We start from the raw sequence: 19588 nt of genomic DNA, 5'->3' as shown, positions 1-19588 counted from the left end.
AAACAAAACAAGAAATACCAAATATAATTGAATAGACTCTGAAATGCTTTCGTGAAGAAGTATTCTCATTAACTTGGTTAGGGATGGCATTTGAAAAATATTTCTTTTTTCACATAATGTTCTGAATAATCTGGTTAAACTGTATGCTTGTTTTGTAATTTCTTACAGATGGTCACAAGAACAAAGAAAATATTTGTAGGTGGATTATCTGCTAATACAGTAGTGGAAGATGTAAAGCAATACTTTGAACAGTTTGGCAAGGTAAGTGCCAGCACAAGTCAACACTGCATAGTTTGAATTCCTTCTCTTTTTTAAGTATATTTTGAAAAACTGCAGCAAGAGTCACAATCAAATGTGAAGCTAACTTTTGCCTTTAGGTACATTTATTGAAATCAGCCTAATATTTCCTTTTGTATTTATAAAGCATATATTAAAAAAAAAAAAGTTTTACTGTTGACAACTTTGTTTCTTTAATAAAAGTTAGTAACTAAATCATTAAAAGTTGCATGTGTGTATCTCAGGGAAGAATGTGGGGCTTGGATAAGCGATGATATAATATTTCATACATCATAAAATCAGCCTTCTATTTAACAGAAATTTCAGTGGTAAAAGGGGTGTGTGTGAGAGATCCAGAGAGTTCAGGTGGAGTCATTAAATTATGACCGTAGCTGATAACAGGGTCTTAGGAATAACAGAAGTCCTGTGTGTAATGCCAGAATGTCTATTTAATTTTCTTTTAAAAAAGTTCCCTGAGCAAGGTCCTTTTTGGATGTTGTTGCAGAAACATCCTGTGAAGTGACACAGGACCAATGAAGATGACCTGAAACTACCAGAATGTTAGAAGGGGATATTTTCAAGAAAGGAACAAATATAGGCTCAATCTTGTAACTGGATCTTTGCAGACAGGCCTGTACGCTAGCATGGAGTCCCACTGACTCTATACGGAAAGGCTTCTGTGTCCACAAGGATTCTGTTCCAGGATTGCAGCTCTGTGGGAAACCAGAGAAAGCTGTTGTAGAGCAGTTGGATCCCTGAGACTTTCTGAACAGATTATTTCAAGTCCAAAGTGGCGATGACTCCAACCACTCAAAACGCAGCTTGCTGAGTCTGAAATGCTGTCTTTGTCTCTAAAGGACCCCTGTCAACTTAATAATCACACCTCTGTCTGAAATTATTTTTACCTGCAACTGTTACAGTAACATTTAAGATTATGAAAACTCTGATCAGAAAGAATATTTTTCTTTCCCCCATTTTATTTGCTGTGCTTTGCACATAGTCATTTTCGCTTCTGGCACAATACAGTCATTCTGTTCCCCTTTTTGTCTGCATGGATCAATCACACAGCAATGCAGGAGGCGGCAGGTTAAATTTAAATTAGGGCAACGTGATTGTAAAACCACAAAAGATGTCAGCAGAATTCAGGGACAGGTGCAATACTTGGAAAGACTTTTTTAACTTTTTTTTCTTAATTGATTAGGTTTCAAGTTGATTGTCCTCTTAAGACGTGGCCTACAAAAGAAGGCAAGACCCTTCCCAATATACATTGTTTTGCAGGAGGCTCCCAAGTCAGAAGCAATGTGACGAGGTTATGCAATGGCAAGTTTATGCAGTGTGCTTTGGGATATTCCAGTTTTAATTCTTCCAAACCTGCCACTGAAATAAAACCGAAGCAGTTTTGCTTGAAAACCCAATGGTCCAATTAAGTCATGCAAACTTTAGGATTCTCTAGCTTCCAGAAAGTTACTGTCCGCCGCAAAGTTTGGGTGACCCTGCTCTAAAGGATTTACAGTTTTCTGTCCCCTTATTAAGCCAGCATAACATTCCCTTGTTATCCATTAGCATTAAGCAAAGGTCTTCTGACCATGATTCTTGATTGGTGCAAGAAATCCGTTTGGGAGACCTTAGGTGCCATCTGCTGAAAACTCTTTCAGACACTTTAAACAAGTTACTCTTGAATTTGCTCTTAAAAGCAGCAGGTGAGGTAGGCAAAGCAGAATGTGTTTCACTAGTCGTCTTTTGTCTCCTTATCTCTCTCGCTCTGAAATTAAATACTGTGCCTAAACCCCACCTCATTCTATTCCTTTTGGTTAGGTCCTAAATGACTTGAGACCTTCCTATCCAACAGATGGCATCTCTTGCCATGTCACACTGCAGAATCTGCAATCAACAGAAGCATTTGAGCTGGATCCAACCCTGATTTTCTAGGGAGGGGTCTGATAGTTTATTTTCTCTGGGAGGCCCTCCGCTTTGGAACCACCTCCCTCCTGCTCAAGAAAATATTTCTGGTCTTTTGGTATTCAGGGTAGGCTGCGTGGTGCATTTCTTTGTTCAGACAGCTGTGAAGGGATAAGATCTGTGCAAAGGAGAAGAGTTTTGTGATGCATGGGGGGGACTGCATTCTGGTCAGGACAGAAAGACCGTTTCATTGTTTTGTTGCCATAAATAACTTGTGTCAAGAGGGCCTAGAGCTTCAGAGAGCTGCCCCTTTTGAATTTTTTATTTTAATCAGTCCAAAATACGTTGGGAAGAACTTGTTGCTATTAATCCATCACCATATGATCGCCTTTGAATGCTAGTGCATGCAGTGACTACCATAATTCATTGGGAATTCTTGCACCATTGTTATTCTTTACTTGTAAACCAACTGCTCCAACAGGTTGCATTCTGCAATACCCGTAGCGATGGTCTGGGAAACAGCCTAGAAACTGTTTTGAGCTGTTTTCTATTGGCCTGGTAGGGTTAGGTGATCTTTAAGAGACGGGGAAAAAAATGGACTTCCATTGCCACGTTGTCTCAGGCCTCCAGCTATTGACTGGCACTAAAGCCCTGATAGTCCGCACTACTGAATTCCCAGATTTTGTTGGCAACCATTGATGATTTGGTTGTAGACTTGCAGGAGGACACATCAGGTTCCCCAGAGCAGAGCAGCTCTCAGTTCCTATTGGACGTTTTTAAATAGCCTCTGAGAGCCTCGGCCACACGTTAGTTTGTTGAGGGCAGAGGAGTGGTGCTTATAAATTGTTCCTATGCTGGATTGATAGTTGCTTTGCAAACCATTCATTTTATTTTAAATAATAATCTTCGATTCCGGCAGGATGTTTACAGCCCGCTGAGCCTTTTATTAAAGGATTACATGAGCTTTTGGATGCTACTTTTGTAGTCATTATCAAAACGGCAGAACTCCTCTAACCTGTATTTTTTAAAGTTAATAATAGTTTTGATGTATGTGCTTTGCATATTGCCTGAGTGCACCCTTAATATAGTCTTTTAATTTTGCCATCTGGTAGTTTCATGCTTGCAGTTTCTGAGTCTCTGAGAATGCAGACAGCCAATGCAGACAGCCAGGCCAGGGTTTCAAAATGGACTAGTGATTCTGATTGCTTCAAAATATGGATGCCTGACTAGAGAGAACTTTAAGAGGGGCTGACTTTTAGAAGGTGCTCGGTACTTCATAAAAATTGGGTACTTTGGGTCTCAAGTTGGGGACCAGAAATGGAGGCACCCAAAATCTTGAGTCACATCTAAAAGCTTTTGCTCCGGCCTTCAACAATGAGCATCTTTTGAATCAGGACTGAGACCAAATAGTCATGTACCATTGAAGTGACACAGCTGCATGAGTGCAATAATGCGAGGCAGTGTTTCCTAGTGACAAGAGCACTGGGGCTCGGGAGATCTGTGTTCTAGTCTACTGATGAAAAATACAAGAGCTCGGTATTACTATTATAGTATACAACAATGTTGCTTGTTAACTGGCTCTTCTCTAGTTCTGGTCATTCTAGTCCAAATACCTTCCCAACATTGACCCTCACAGCACACCTGTGAGGTAGGAAAGTCCTACCTTCATTTTACAGATGAGGAACTTGGGCAAAGAGAGGTTAAGTTGCAGAGCTGGGAATTGAATCCGGATCTCCTCCTCCTTCCCAGTCCAGTATGCTAACTGTAAGAGCATGCAGCTTGGAGAAAAGACCTCTGAGTTTTAGTCTTGATTCCACTGTGACTTGCTGCATGACCTTGGTGAGACATTTATGCTTAAGTTTACTCATTTGTACGTGAGGTAGTATAAAAATGCTAACCTCACAGGTAGTCTGTGTTTCAGATTTGCTGTTATCTGGTGATGTTGTCTGAGGACCTGATTCTGAGTAGTGTTGAGCACCTGTAACACCAATGTGTGTCAGTGCTGGTGAGTGTTCAGCACACCTGGCATTAAGACCTAGTAATGTGATATAACGGTGGACTGGCATGTGAGGCCTGGGATCTGCCCTTGGCTCTGCCACTGATAACGGTGTGTGACCTTGGGCAAGTTGATTTCCGTCTCTATGCCTATTTCCCTCCTACCTTTCACGATCTAACTAGACAAATTCTGCAGGGCAGGGACTCTCTCTCTTACAATGTGTTCGTACAGTGCCTAGCACAATGGAGCCTCAATCTCACTTGTAGTTTAATACAAATAATATTTCATGATGGGTCATCAGCATGGCTGCAGGGATTGGAATTACTGAGCACTTTCTTTACTTTTCAGAGAACAAAAAAAGGCCTTATATTATGGACATTCTTGAGACACCTCCTGTGTTTGATAAGAACAGCTCCAGCTGTTTCCTTTTTCTTCGAAATATTTGATATATTTATTGAGGTGGAAAAAATTACTAACCAGTGATGTGGTTCTAGAAATCTTGTTTTTGCTTGTTGTAGAGGGAAGCTTAACAGATGAGTGGCTGGTTCCATAACTCCAGATAGCTCTTGAAATACACTTTGGGGATAAGATGGCTACCAGGTTGTGGGCCAGACTGATTGGGTATCATTCATTAGTGTAAATATAGCTGGTAGGAAGGGGCCTACTGTGTTTTATTTGAAACCACTTCATCCTCCCAGTTCAGTGAGAGAAACTTACAAGTAAAAGAAGCAAAAACTGCAGTTATTTTAGATTCCTCTGCTTTTACTGTGACACAAACGTTTACCAGGTGGCACCGATGCGTATTTGCAATTCTAACTCTTGTGATTTTTATCACAAGTCTCCTGATGTTTGTTGCTTCCCTTAAAGAATCTTTCATTTAACAAATAAGGGAAGTTTTAGCCCTTGTAGTTGCAGAGGAAAGCTGGAAAATATGACTGGACTGTGCCCCAAAGGCTCAAAAATGAGAGAGAAAAAGAACACAAATGTTATTTTAAAAAATCTCATGTTTTGGTGGGGAGGGGGGCAACTCGCAATTTTTGGACATTTGGGTAGGTAATAAAAAAAAGATAATTGGAGATATACCTGTCTCCTAGAACTGGAACGGACCTTGAAAGGTCATCAAGTCCAGCCCCCTGCCTTCACTAGCAGGACCAAGTACTGATTTTTGCCCCAGATCCCTAAGTGGCCTCCTCAAGGACTGAACTCTCAACCTTGGGTTTAGCAGGCCAGTACTCAAACCACTGAACTGTCCCTCCCTTGTAATACTGAATATGTGAGCAGAAACTTTTATAAACTTAATGGGCTTTGTCACAAAAAGTCTGGCTTGTCTCAGGAATGGGACCAGCTCAGGACTAGATACAGAATAGATCAGTCCTTTTTGGGGTAAATGAGAAAGTGCAGTTTGAGTGGTGGGGGTGGCAGTTGGTGCTGGTTTTATGGCAGTAACTGGAGTTGCATCCCCATTGTGATAAGCACTGTACAAAGGCACAAGAGAGCGTGTCTGCTGTGAAGAGTTTGTGATCTAAATAGACAATATAGACAAAGCATGGGATGGGTAACAGAGGCCGAGAGAGAAGCGATTTGTTCAAGATCATATAGCAGGTGAGGGCAGAGACAGGGATAGAACTCTGGGGTGAGATCCTCACTTCTGTTCTGACCTCTGTACAAAAAGCACTTGGAGATCTACTGATGAAAAGCACTATATAGGACAGGGGTCATCAGGACAAATTATTTGGTGGCCTCAGAGTGTGGTGACCAACTCTTGCTCATGCTTTCTCCTAAAATACTTAATTATGTTTAGGAAAAGCAAATAAACGTGCACAAATACACATCCAAATCTTTGTAATTTATTTATTGCTAGCCAGTAAGTCTGCTATGAAAAGTGATATGAACAAACATACAGGGTATCACTTTTCACAGCAGACTTACTCAGCCCCGGCAAGTCTGGGGACAAATTAAGTCCTGGACAGAGGATTGGGGAAGCCAGCGGGGGCCAGGGGCGAAGGGGGCGGCAGGGATTGGATGGGGAGGCAGTGGGGGGTGGAGCCTGAAGCCCTACAGCTAGGGGATGCAACCCAAAGTGACCCCCGCCCCCATCATAGCCCGGGAGGCTGTGGCTGCAAGAAAAGCCCCTGGTGGGCACATTTGAGAAACACTGATATGGGAGCTAGGTATTATATGTAATTATGACACTGGATAAAAGGGCCAGATCTGTGAGAAGTGGCTCTGAAAGAAATCCCTGGATCTGGAGGATTCCCCAAGGAAAGGAACTGAGGAAGACATCACTCAAGCTTTCTTCTAAGGACCCCTCTTGCAAGCCCTGGCATGGGGGATGTGCGAGAAGAGGGGATGGGTAGCAGGGGCGGCTTCAGGCGCGTGCTTGGGGCGGCTAGCTGCGGGGGGCGCTCTGCCGGCGCCGCGAGGGCAGCAGGCAGGCTGCCTTCGGCGGTTTGCCTACGGAGGGTCCGCTGGTCCCTGCCTGCCGTGCTTGGGGCAGCAAAATGCCTAGCACTGCCCCGGTGGGTAGGTGTGTTAGAGGAAGGGTTGTGGCTTGCTTTACTGCAGCCCATAGTCAGCTGAGGATAGGCTGCTGTAATTGAGACAAACCTCTGGGATGGTTTATGTCAGGACCGCCCACGGAGCAGCCCAGAATTCAGATGGTGCAAGAGTGGCTTAAAGCTACTTTAACCTTCCACTGCTCCCTCCTTGTTTTCAGTCCAGTGCCTTACGCACTAGTGTATGCAGTGGTTCTTTGTGTTGAGCAGGATCCTAATATGCTCTTCTGGGTCAAACTGAACTGAGTCAGTTGTGTCCACTGAATGTAGGGTTGAGAGTCCAAATGCTATTTTGTGGATAAGTGAAAAATGTAATACACTTTTAAACAAAACAAAAAAAAAGACACTGTAAGGTCGGTTTTGGCCTCCATGTTAGATGCTTTAATTATACCTAAGCCTGATAGGATTATTCCTGTGATCTTTAAAAATTCCAGTAAAAGCAGTTTAAAACACTTTAAAAATAAATATCCATTGCCCTGCAGTGCTTACAACCCAGAGACTGCAGCATTGTCCGGAGGATCCAGAGGCAAAGTGAAAAGCTGCCTGGGAACAAAATGTATTAATTTATTTAAGCCAGAATGTCCTAAAGGAGGTTAAAAAAAATTAAAGTGAAGTCCAATTTCTGCCATTCCATTTCCTCCCTGTGTTGCCACCGCTTTTCTCCAGTGCAGAAGAATGCTATTGGAATTTTAATCCAAATCAATGCCGTAATCCCTGAGCTGAAAGTCTGCTCTTGCTCACTCTCTGTCTCTCTCTCTGAGCACATTTGCCTGAGCTTAGAAACGGGTCCAAATTATCAACATTTTAGTTGATAATTAAACTGTTATACTTTTCTTAAATAAAACCATGCTATTTGCTAATGGATTCTAGCTTATATTTTCCTTCACTGCCCTGTGATTAGGATGTATCCGAGCGTTTAAGACTCCAGTATCATTTCAAAAAAGAAAAAGCAATAGCCTCTTAAAGGATTTTGACTAGAAGAAGGAAGCCCCTAAAAGTTAATGAATTACACTTCTCCCAGGATATGCATGTTGTGCACCTCTTAAGCTGTAAACTACTGATAGATAAGGGACTTCTTATGGTTCAGCTTTTTATTAGGTAATGCTTGCTTTATAGAACTCCTGTGAAAGTAAAGTAGTCCTTATTTTGAGACTTGCAATTATACTTCACATGGTGAACTGTGTAATTAGTTTGGAAGACTTATGCTTAGTCATTGGTTTATCCTAATCGGCTTTGGCTTTTCCCAACAACAAAGTGAGCTTATTTTGCTAAGCTGAAACAACTCTGCTCCCTTTGTTCCTGTCTTTTATTGTCTCATTCCTTGCATTCTGTTTTACTGCCAAAGTTTTGTTTCATTAGGCCTACAAGTCATTTCCAATCCAGTGGGCTGCTACAATCAGGCCTTTATAACTCAGCTGCTGGTTCCCATGTCCCTTCTGGTGTAATGCCAGGACTTGTTGTTTGACACGGTGTTTTAACCCTTTTCTGTATCTTAACTATATGTTACCTTTAAGAAAATTGTTTGGAGTTTTAGCTGTTGCTGAGTGGTGAAAAGTCAAATCTGAGAATTTAGGTCAGAAACACCACTTGAGTTTAAGAATGTTAAAATGTCACATTTGTCCGTTAATAGATGCATTAACATGATTGGGCTTCAGATAAACTTTTGCCCTAATTACTGAAAGGGAATTGCGTAAAAATCTTCTTGAAATGCTCAACTTGGCCTTTGTGGGAACAATCTGTTGAATAACGAGGCTACAGTATTTTCAGCCTATGTAACCAGGACAATGGGGACACACATTTGCTTAAAAGGTATGGTATGTTTCAGTTGCTTTAACCTTTCAGATTTGTCCATGCATGGTATCGCCACAAATGACTACCCTGTTCAGAAATATAAATATACTTCTTATCCTGTGTGTGGGAAAGGCTGTTTTAAATAATAAATGGTTAAAAACAGGTTTAGAATATTTCTATGGTGAAGATTTAAAATCTCTCAAATTAATTTCACATGTTGACATTTTAAACCTTCCTCTGAACTCTTTTTTAAACCTTTCTGTAGTAAACTGCTACGAAAGCCATGATGATTTTGCTAGCCCAGTCTGCTTTATTTGCTCTGAAAATCTTCAAGCAGGGTCCAGTTCTTCTATTTCATCCTTATTTTTATTGTTTTTCTAAAATGAGATGTTTGAGGGGTATGGCAGTCAGGTTTGTGTTTTAAATTTAATTCTGGAATTGGAACAGTACAGCGTGTATATATTCTATTTGTTGTATTAATTTTCTTTTCCTGGCTTATATGTGCTGTCTCGGACAAACTGTAGACATGTTCCTACTTTGTTTTGCAAAGATTGGATCCTCAGGAAGGCTTTAAGATATAAGGTAAGTTCAAAACATCAGGATTTCTGAATCTCAAAGGATCTCATACAATTGCTTCTTGTTTCCCGTCAGGAGCAAAATAAACCAGTTGAGTAAAGGTCTTTAGCTTCTGATATTGTTTTTCATGAAAAAATGGTGCTTCAAAGGATTTTAATTTTCTAGCATCTTCCTCTTGCAGTCTAGGTTTGTGGGCTAGTTATAGTTAAACTATGTGGGAGAAGAACAACTCCTTAAGCCCTTGTCTTTGCTTCAGGCATATCTCAACATAGCCATAGTATTGTATTGTACGGCAAGATTCAAGTTTTAAACCAAGTAAGCTGCAGACAACAAAATGTATGAATCAGTGCCCTATAGGTAATCCTTCTTTGTGTATATAATATCACACACTGGAATAAAGAGAGTAATGCAAATAATGACCCATTTAACCTTTTTGCTGGGTTAAAAAAATGATGTGAGTAACGGATGAAGAAACCCCTATATTGTCTCCTATTTTTAACTGGAGTGTGTGTGGGGCTGGGGATGGAGTGTAGTGGAGAGGGAGTTACCTACACTAAGGATTTTATCCTAATCAGATAGTTTACATAATTTGCTTGCTGCATTCTTCTCTTTTTGACAGCTGTGAAAATATAACACACACAAACATGAAAGAAAGCTCCTCCTTGTTTGGCAAGGCTATCTGGGTGTGAACGAGTTAATGCACCAGTGGAGAAGTAAATGCTCCTAAGGTTTACTTTTCCCTAAGACCCTGGGTATGGCCTCTGAAGATGTTATTACAATAGAGTTGTTAGCATGAAAAAAGGTGGCTTTCTCTCCATGGGTTCATTTCAGGGGAATTTTGGAAGTCTACATGTAAGAGTCAGGAGGAGCAAGGAGTCGTGCTATTATGGAAGATGTGGCATACAGTCCAAATCATATTGTTCTATTGCACACTGATATGTAGATTTTGTGGTCAATAGGATAAATGGATGGTTTATTTTTAAAGTAGTTCCTCCTTTGAGAAGTCGTTTTTTTGATTTGACAGCCTTTTAAATTTTCAGTGTTGTATTTCCGCTATTGGTGAATTAGTTATGGTCTGTGAAATAGAAGGGCAGGTCTGGACTTTATTTACACTCAAATCTGTAATAGAGTACCAGAAATATTTTAATATGCAGTAAAGTTAATAATGTGTTGATGTTTTGGTTTGTTTGTTGTTTTTGACTGTTGCTAACCTCTCCACTGCCTTCAGAAGCAATCATGAGCTATCTAGCTGATACTTAATAGCTTTTAGCTCATTTTCTTTCTTCCTTCCTTCCCATCTAAGTTGATGGAAGTTTTCAGCAGAAAACGAGTCATCCAGTTGCTGAATTTGAATAATACAAACCTTTAAAACAAAGAGAGTGACACACCATTGTTGAAAAAGTTTTGGACAAGTTACAAGCAATAAAAAAATGTTTGTTAGAACTATTTTCATATGGTTATTAGAGAACAGCTTTTGGTCCTTCTGTATATTGCCTACTGCGTTCTTTCCATTTGGATTTTGGATTTTCAGAATTTTGTGTATTCAGTCCATGGTACACTTAAGAAATAATATGGACAGTCCTTTAAGATTTTACGTTGACGTGCAATGATTATAGTGATCCCTTTTAGCCTTAAAATGTATGTTTTTATAATTTCTCCCACCACAACTACCATTTTTTTAATAAAGCAGAAAACTTGACCATTGCATTAAAATTGCATTTTTTTTTTCATTTGCTGAACTAATGCGTGCAGAAGCCAGTTTTTAGGTGGTCTGTAATAAGACGCATGCTTTGTGGAAGTTACAAGTTACATATTGGTTACAGAGGTTTCTAGCTGGATTTTATAAAAGGAGGTACTGTTAAGGTGTGGGATTTGTTGAGTTGGAGGGGGAAGCTGCATCAGAACTCTGAAGGAAGTTGGAAATGTAGTTTTCTTTCCTTTTTGTTAAACAATTGAGGAAATTATCATGATTTAAAACTGAGAACTGGCATGGTCCAGTTGATTAGGCACAGGACTTAGGAGATCAAGGATCTACAGTATTTCTGACTTGGTCGCACAGAAGGTTTGTGGTTTTATGCAAGTTGCTTGATCTCTCTATACCAGGGGTTTTCAAACTTTAACAACCAGAGGACCCTCATTTTGATTTAAAAAATTTTTGCAGACCCCCAAGGACCCCAGCTCAGCCCCAGGCTCTGCCCCCACTGCGCCTCTTCCCCCAAGGCCCCCCCACCTCTTCCTGCCCCCTCTCTACCCCTGCCCCTTCTCTTCCCTGCATCTTTCTTCCCCCTCCCCTGAGCTGTGTCTGGTCCCCACTCCTCTCCCTCCCTCCTAGCACCTCCTGCGCGCCAAGGAACAGCTGTGATTGAGAGATTTATAAGGGGAGGAGTTGATCAGCAGGGCCAGCGGCCCTGGACACAGTTCTGCCCCGTCCCTGCTCCTTCCCACCCTCCCAGCACCTCCTACATGCCAGGGAACAAGGCACTGGGAGGGAGGGGGAGGAATTGAAGGAGGGAGGGAGAGGAGTTGATCAGTGGGGCCCATGGACCCCCTGGAGTTCCTGGGGGTCCGCAGACCCCAGTTTGAGAAATGCTGCTCTATGCGTTTCTTTTCCGTTTTATGCTTTATCATCCATATCTTGTAAATTCTTTAGGGCGCAGAAACTCTCTTACTAATGTGTACATACAGCATTGAGCGCAATGTGTCCCTGATCTCAAGGGGGGGCCTCTGGGTGCTACCATAATACAGAGCACAAGTGCCCTCCGCTCCTAGCGAGGTCTGTGGGCAGTAAAGGCTATAAGCATCTCTCCAGGTTGGCTCCCTTAGCTCCCTTCAGTGCAAAAAATTGAAATTAACAAAATCAACACATCCCTACTTGACATCAGTGTCACTAGTCCCCTCTCTTGTGTCTCATTTACTTCAGTATAATGCCATGGCTGGTGTCATGGCCTTTATTTCTGTCTTGTTTTTGTAATAAAATAGTAGCAGCTATGGCCCTGATCCTGCAAGTTGACCCCTGCATCTGCACAGAGCCCAGTGAAGTCCGTGCAAATCCCCTTGCATAGTCAATTGATAGGGTGAGGGCCTGAGTTAGTAAGAGGTTTTTTTAATAAATTTGTGCTCTGCCCCCACAACTTCTTTTACCCTATAAATGAAATTTGTATATGTGTACAGGTTTACAGGCATGCCACACATCGCTATCAGTAGAAACACATTGCTACTTAGTGACTTGTATCTTTTCCAGGTCACAAGCAAGTTGCTTTCATTTGTTTGTCTTGTACAAAACCAATAAACTGTATATTGGGTGAAAAATTTCACTAATCTCACACTAAAGTTACTCGTCTCTTTTGTCTGAGGATCTCGGAACCTGTCACAATGCTGAATATTTTATAAATGATCTTGTTTGTTCCTCAGTTAAGGCTCCACAGAATAAAACTATGTGCAATGCAGAAAGAAAACTTTTGGCAGAGCCAAGCAGGGCCCAGTCATGATGTAGAGCCCCACTATGCTCAGTGCTGTACAGACACAGAAAAGAAAGATGGTCCTTGTCTCAAAGAGCTTTTGATCTAAGTATAATGCAGCAGATCAAGGTAGATATCGAGACAGAAACAGGGGTGGTGGTCTATTATCAACCTTCTAATACTTTCCATTGAATTTTTTGTACGTACCATGCCACTACATGAAACCGCATTTTAATACCTGCCCTTCTCAAAGTGCAGCATGCTTGGCCTCTTAAGAAAAGTATTTTGATAGGTAGACTTTGCAACTCTTACCCATTTACGCAACTATCCTGATCCAGAATACTATGCCATTCATACTTTTACTAACCTCAGCTGACTAAACCAAAGCTTTGCTTTTGGAAAAACTTCTCTTTTAACATTGATTTATTAAGGGAAAAAATAGCCCCAGTTACTTTAAACCTGGTGTGGTGCAGATTAAGCTTGCAACATTTTACTTTTGGCTGTTTTTTGTGTGTCTATGTATGTATGTACGCTTGTCATGTAACATGGGATGGAGAACATTTTCAATTTAGAGAATGCTCATGTGATCATGATATCGTCACGTTACAGAATATTTTAACATTCTGTGATACAAGGCATGTTGTTTTTTGTTAAAAGGTAGCTTTTCTGAGCTGAACTCTAGCAAGAGCAGGGCTCTTCAAAATACCTGTGGGAAGCTTAGATAAATAATTCCTGACTAGCATGGAAAAGGAACACACGTTACTGGAAAGAGGTGGAATGACACTTTTTTCCACATGCAAGCTTATGGCCATAATTATTCATTCATAGCCTGTTCAACAGGCCGTATACAGTGAATGGGATTATATGAGTAGAGAAGGATTTCAGTTGATTGCTGCCCAGAAGAATTTGTTGTTCCTCTCTTAAAAGAGCTCTGTGATCTTGTGCCCAGCTCTCTCAGTGCTTTTTGCACACAAGTCCACTCTCTTGAAAAAAATGATGCATTTTTAAACCCACCTTTGAGCCACTGTGCTGGAGAGGAGGAGGTTCTCTTTGTGTCTCTGAAAAATTAGGTCAGCTTGTGGTTTACAGATCTTGGCTGGGTGTGTGGAGCTTACCTAGACTGCATGCTCTTTGGTGCAGAGATGGTCTCTGTTTGTACAGCACGTGGCGTGGTGGGACAGTGTGCTCTATGGCAATGTAAAGAAGTGATTGCAGAGCAAGCACACCATGGTGTTGTGGAAGTTACCAATCCAGGCCTGATGGGTTTTGTGCTACAGACGTCTCAATCTGGCAAAGCCACCAAGAAGACTTCAAGTAACAGATTTTACCCAGTTATAGCAGTCCTACCTTCCTCTCTGGTCTAAACTCTGCCTTCTCTTAAGGCTGCTGCCTTCTTTTAGAAATACCCCCTTCACTGAAGGTCTGGCCACAAGGGAGGAGATGCAGAATAGCACTGTTCTCAGCCCTCTCCATCTCAGTGTCTCTGTGCTCAGTGTTCATCAAAAGCACCAACCATTGTCCTGGGCAGAAGAAGTGAGAGTGTAGTCAGAGCTCAAAGGAAGAGTCTGTCAAGGCCAGACTCAGAGCTGCCATCCCGGGTAGCCAGTCACCGGGAGGCAGAGTGAGGTGGATGAGCTCTGGAGAAACCAGATCACAGGTGTGTCACCTCTCTCCTGTCCCCAGAATGAATTGACCTCTATTGCATGGTGTTTGGGAAATGAGTGTCATTCCAGAAATAGAAGCCAGCATTTCTCAGACATCATGAGTGAGATGGCAGAGCCTACCTGTGCCTATTAAAACAAACAGATGTGACCCCAATGGAATTCCTAAACTGTGAAGATGCTCTGAGAGCCCCACAGAAGATGCAGCAGTTGTCATTCAGATGAGATAAAGTATGGTCTCCACCCTCTGCCGCAGAGGGGCAGCAAACTGGTCTTCTATTGTTTTCTGTAATGTTAAGGGCTCAGTTCTTCACTGCTTAACCCCACTGTAATCCCTGGTGTTGCCCCAGAGGTGAATTTAGCCCATGCTTTTTATATGGGCTTCAATTACTTTCATGCTTAATGTGCATCTGAATGTCAGCTGTCAGAGGAGATGTCTCCCCAGTATTCCCTGCCATCACCAATGGGGTTTGGCAGCTCCTTAAACTTACATTTTGCGTTAACCTTATTCAGTCTGCAATTCAGAATCTTTGTGTGGAGGAGCCCAGACAACTGCTTAAAGATTCTAGCAGCTCTAGGGATATCTTTGGCAGGGTCCTTTCTGGCTGAATTATTTCTTCATAGCTTTTCAGGCATACTGAGGAATTTCTAGACTTGAGAGAGAGCAAGCTGTGGGGAGGGAGGGGAGAGGTGAGTTGGTCATGGCGATTGAGGAGTCTCAGTAAGAAGATCCAGTGAATTTTATTAGGTGACATTTTCTTTTCATCTTGTGTAATTAGAATAATGCTGATGGAGTGAAGAGGACTTTCTTGCAATATACTTCTTATTGCTTTGATATTCAGTCACCTGCCCAAGCTGTTTGTTGGTTGTAGTGCCATGAACATTAATTCTTAATTATATTGTTTTCGATTAAGAGGGAGACTTTCAAAAGCACAAAAAGTGATAGGGGTACCACTGACTTTCAGTGGGCCTAGTGAGCCTAACTCCCATGTATGCCTTTGAAAATCTACCTCTAAAGACCACCCAAAACTCTGAGGCTGTGCACAGGATGTGTCTCTATGGTATGTTTTTTTTGTTTGTTTGTTGAGATATACTGTAAAATTACATTTTGAAGTAAATTGAGCTGTTTGGAGAATAGGTTTACTCCTCATCCATCCACTCATGGACAACTTTGACTTTATACAACAAAACTGAAAACAGAGAAAAAAAACTTGAAAATTTTTGAACTAGACGTTTTGCATGTTTTTTTTTAAACCTCACATTTTCCTTGAAAAACATCAATAGATAATTAAATAATCAATAGATGTAAAATATGTATCTGCCCTGTCTGCACACAGTATCTTCAGGAATGGCCAGTTTAATTGGACTTGCACTAGTCATGCAGAGAGAGGTAGAACATGAAATACACTTAAGTTCAGATATTATAATATGTAGAACTCTGTCAAAGGTTTTTAGCATTTATTGTTCTGGGGAAAAAATGTGAAGCTGTGAGTATTTCAGTAAAGGCTGAAGCAGAGTGATGTGAAAATGGACTAATTGAGAAGGCTAGGAATAAAGGAACCAAAATGGTTCGTAAATTTGTTTTCATTTTAGCAACATCAGTAACCACCTAGAACTGGGTAATATGTCCCAGACCTGGGTCCAGGAGAAAGAGAATGTGTTTTTAAAGTATGAATATAGTGCAGTATATGTATATATAAATCAATCTCCAGGAATTGGGACAAGGGCAAAGTAGTTCAAATGAAGAGCCAATTTAGATAATTTATCCAGAATGAGGATTAACTGCCTCTTAATCTGAGGGATATCCAGAATGCATGTGGTCAGATTAGATCAAACCATTGCTTGTCCCCATCATGGACATTCACAAGAGGTATTGCATAAATAGCAATTAACAACGATAGTTCTAATTTACCTTCCCAGGCAGAATGGTTTTGAAAGCTGGAATGGGCTCTAGATGGTCTAGGTGGCACAATATATACCTGTGTATCTGTGTTGTCATGTCACCACTTTGGTAATTTGACCCATAAACCATATGTAAAGGAATGGTGTATACAATGGGTTCACAATTTTCAGATTGTAGCTTTCTGAACAAGAAGATGGGTAGAGTGCCACTTTTTCTTTGCCAGGTGGATGTTGGTTTGTACTTTCTTTTTTAGAGGTGACTTGTGAAGGCTGGCTTAAATTTTACAAGAGTTCATTTCTGAAAGCTGTCTAATACTTGAAGAGAAGGCTCTGATAATATAAACAATAATGCCGGTACAAGTATTTCTCAGTGTTAAGAGACTGCAAGCATATCCCTGTTGCAGAGCTTTGAAATCAAAGCTGAGTTTGTGCTGGCATGAATGTGATTCTGCTTTGAACATCAGTTCTTTTAAAAACAGATGCTTAACCTTGGATGCATTGGTTCTGATGGGGCTTTATTGCCTCAAGATACTGCACAGTAAACTTCTCAACATGGGCACCACCTGCTGAATGGAATGAGGATGGGTTTGTGGAGAAGTTGCTGTATGGGTGACTTTGCCGTTGAAAGGTTTTGCTATTGACTCTAATACCATGAGGAGCTGTTTAACAAGTTCAAATTGGTGCCATCTTAATTGTTAAAACTGGGAGGGAGGGAAGCAAATTTCTCCAGAGGCTGTGGAACCTATCCAACGAATTTCCACTCTGCTTCTCCACTTGGCAAACCAACACTTCACTGTCATTTCCTAGATATAGGTTTATTTTGAAGGGTCAGCTATTGCCACTACCCTTTCTCCCCTCACGCCCTCCCCAGTAAAGAAGGCCGATGAGCATTTAATTTCCCGACCAGCAGGTGCTTGTCATCCATCTGAAGATAGCTGCCAACATCTGGTGCAATTGCCTCAGCAAATGCAGTAACAAGGCGGCCTGCAGTTCAAATGCAGAGAGAGCATCGCCTCTTTAATGATAACAAGCTGTTGGCTTCCCCTCTGAGATGAATTCATCTCACAGATGTTTGTCTGGTTTTGGCAATCTTATCACTGTAGCTTTGGTGATTAAGCTCAACTGGAGACTATTACTATAAAAGAAGTTTGAACTTGTTCAATTTTTACTTTTTTTTCCTTCCTAGATATAAATTATATCAACAACTGTAATGTTGGTCCCATTACCCAAGTACCCTTTACGTTTTTTATTGCATCTGTAGAACAGTTCACCACTGGTGAATGTCTTTCAGCCATGCTGACATTTTCCATGTTCCTTCTCAACAGCTTTATGGTTTGAACCCTCTGTTTAGCACTACATTTTAAGCAATTACTTTTAGCTCATTCTGTGAGTTCTCCTTACGGGGGTGTGTGTGTGTATATATATTATTTTTGTAAAGCATGAATCACTGAGAACATTCTGAAAGCCTTCTTGTAGACAGTAGTACCTTTGTGATCTTAGCAATGGTTTATAAAGAATGCCTCTGACTGTCTAACTTCCGTATCCTAAATGCTTTCAGTTGCACCATAGATTTATGAAGCCATATGTCCTGTGATCTGAAAACTTGGTGCCTTGTACAGTATTGTTTTTAAAGTAGGTATTTTATCCCCCAAGTGTGTGGAATTTAATTCTGGTAAATAAGATTTATTTTCAGAAATGTGCTTGTATGAGTAAGTGACTCACACTTGAGTGGAGATGTGTCACTGTTGGTGAGGACACCACATGTATAATTTCTTCATCCATAAATAGGTACTCATCCAAGAATGGGTGACACCGTGATGTTTTGTACTGACTGGCTGGCTGTATAATAGCTTCCAAGAAGAGGTTTGAGAGCTTCAGTCTCTCGTACAGGAGGAATTGTTTCTGAAAGAAGTATCATATTTTGAAATATTTGGGTTTTTTTAAACATATAAAGTTTAACAAGACAGTGGCACATCCAGCGGTTTTAATAAGTGATTGATGTAAGTATATCTAATTGTCCTGATATGGTGGGACATTCTAACTCTGCTAAATCAGGGTGGGACATACCAGGCAAGTAAGATCACTCCAGAATTCATTCATTACACAAGAGATCCAGGTACTCCTTGAAGATTTTAGTCCTAGCATATTCTGCTTTGCTCTATAGTTAGAAAGAATGCTAGCACATCACCTGAGTTACAATAATTATGCTTGTAGTTTTATTTTATTATGCCTTTCAGTTTCAAAGTATGTTATAAACAACAAATTAATTCTCACACCATCAGTGTAGGTCCATGTTTTATTCCTATTTTGCAGGTGAAGAAGCTGAGTCTGGGAGTTCAGGAATTGGCTCAAGGCCACTCAGGATGTCAGGATGTCAATTATAAGGCTATGAATAAAATTCAGAAATCCTGGCTCCCAGTCTGTTGCTTAGACTAATTTCTGTCAATGTTTAGAGAGCTTTTGAGCTAATCTTTCAGAGTTCAAATTTGCTTTCTCCATGTCACCGGAGATTGGAAATTGATTCCCTCCAGTGCATTGTTCAACGACACAAATGCAACACAATTTGTATGACTTAAATTTCATTTTTTTGCTCCTGCTGTAGTTAAAGTATTATTAAAAATACATTAAATTTTAATGGACATCATAAAGTATGTGCGCCTGTGAACGCATGCACAGATAATTATTTCTGACGAATAAACCAAAAGGACATGTATGTGAGAAGTGCATACTGCAGCTTTCAATTTTTATTATATACATCTCCTGCAGGGGCAATCATTGTGATGCTCCAGCTGGTTATTTCTGTGGCCTAGCTCTCCCTGGAGATGGCTGATGATAATGCAAACTTGAACTAGCAGAAGTGCCAGTGTTTTTTACTGGTATATTTATAGATAAATTGTGTACCAGGGGAAGTAAACCAGGGCAAGGCGCAGGATACTCAGAGCACCTCAGTACAGTAGCTCCCTGCAAGGTTGTGGGGGGGGGGGAGGTATTTGTTTCATATTAACAAGGTGGAATCTTGTAAAAACGGTTATTTCTTATTGAAATAAATCCAAACCATAATGATATGCAAGGTATCGCTGCTAAAACGCAACTGCAAACCAAGCAAACTACTTTTAGCGGAGAAGGTCTGTGGTAGGCAAGGGAATCGTTTAAAATAATACATTACATTGTCCATAAAGTTTCATGCGGTATGTAATGGTCCATGGGGGCCTCACCTAGTTTCCAAGATATGATACGTATATTATGGTTACAGCTTCTCGTTTAACTTTCACACCATATTGAATACATCTCTCTTTAACCCCTCCAGGGTTCATACTACTTGTCAAGCGTTTCTTAATATGTGAACGTATATATTTATCATATTGCTCCCGCCGCCACCAGGCTGAAGGTGTCTCTGCCTCTCCCCTCTCCATTTCATTTTCTATTTGTGGTCACGGACAGAATTCAGCCTGGGCAAGAGCAATGGGGTCTTCC

The 19588-nt window shown here is 40.9% G+C and overlaps 1 protein-coding gene across 16 annotated transcripts in view; it reads left to right on the top strand.

The window, feature by feature from the left end:
• Positions 1 to 19588, top strand: part of MSI2 (musashi RNA binding protein 2) — a 388040-nt gene that overhangs the window by 110350 nt on the left and 258102 nt on the right. For all 16 annotated transcript variants that reach the window (XM_030536737.1, XM_030536749.1, XM_030536747.1 and 13 more), the window contains one exon: positions 169 to 261. In XM_030536737.1, coding sequence (XP_030392597.1) covers positions 169 to 261 — 93 coding nt within the window. The remainder of the gene's footprint in view (positions 1 to 168; positions 262 to 19588) is intronic.

This window comes from Gopherus evgoodei, chromosome 17, assembly GCF_007399415.2.
Source record: "Gopherus evgoodei ecotype Sinaloan lineage chromosome 17, rGopEvg1_v1.p, whole genome shotgun sequence".
NCBI classification, from domain to species: domain Eukaryota; kingdom Metazoa; phylum Chordata; order Testudines; family Testudinidae; genus Gopherus; species Gopherus evgoodei.
Note: the sequence above shows the minus strand (reverse complement) of the source record. Positions and strands in the feature narration are given on the sequence as shown.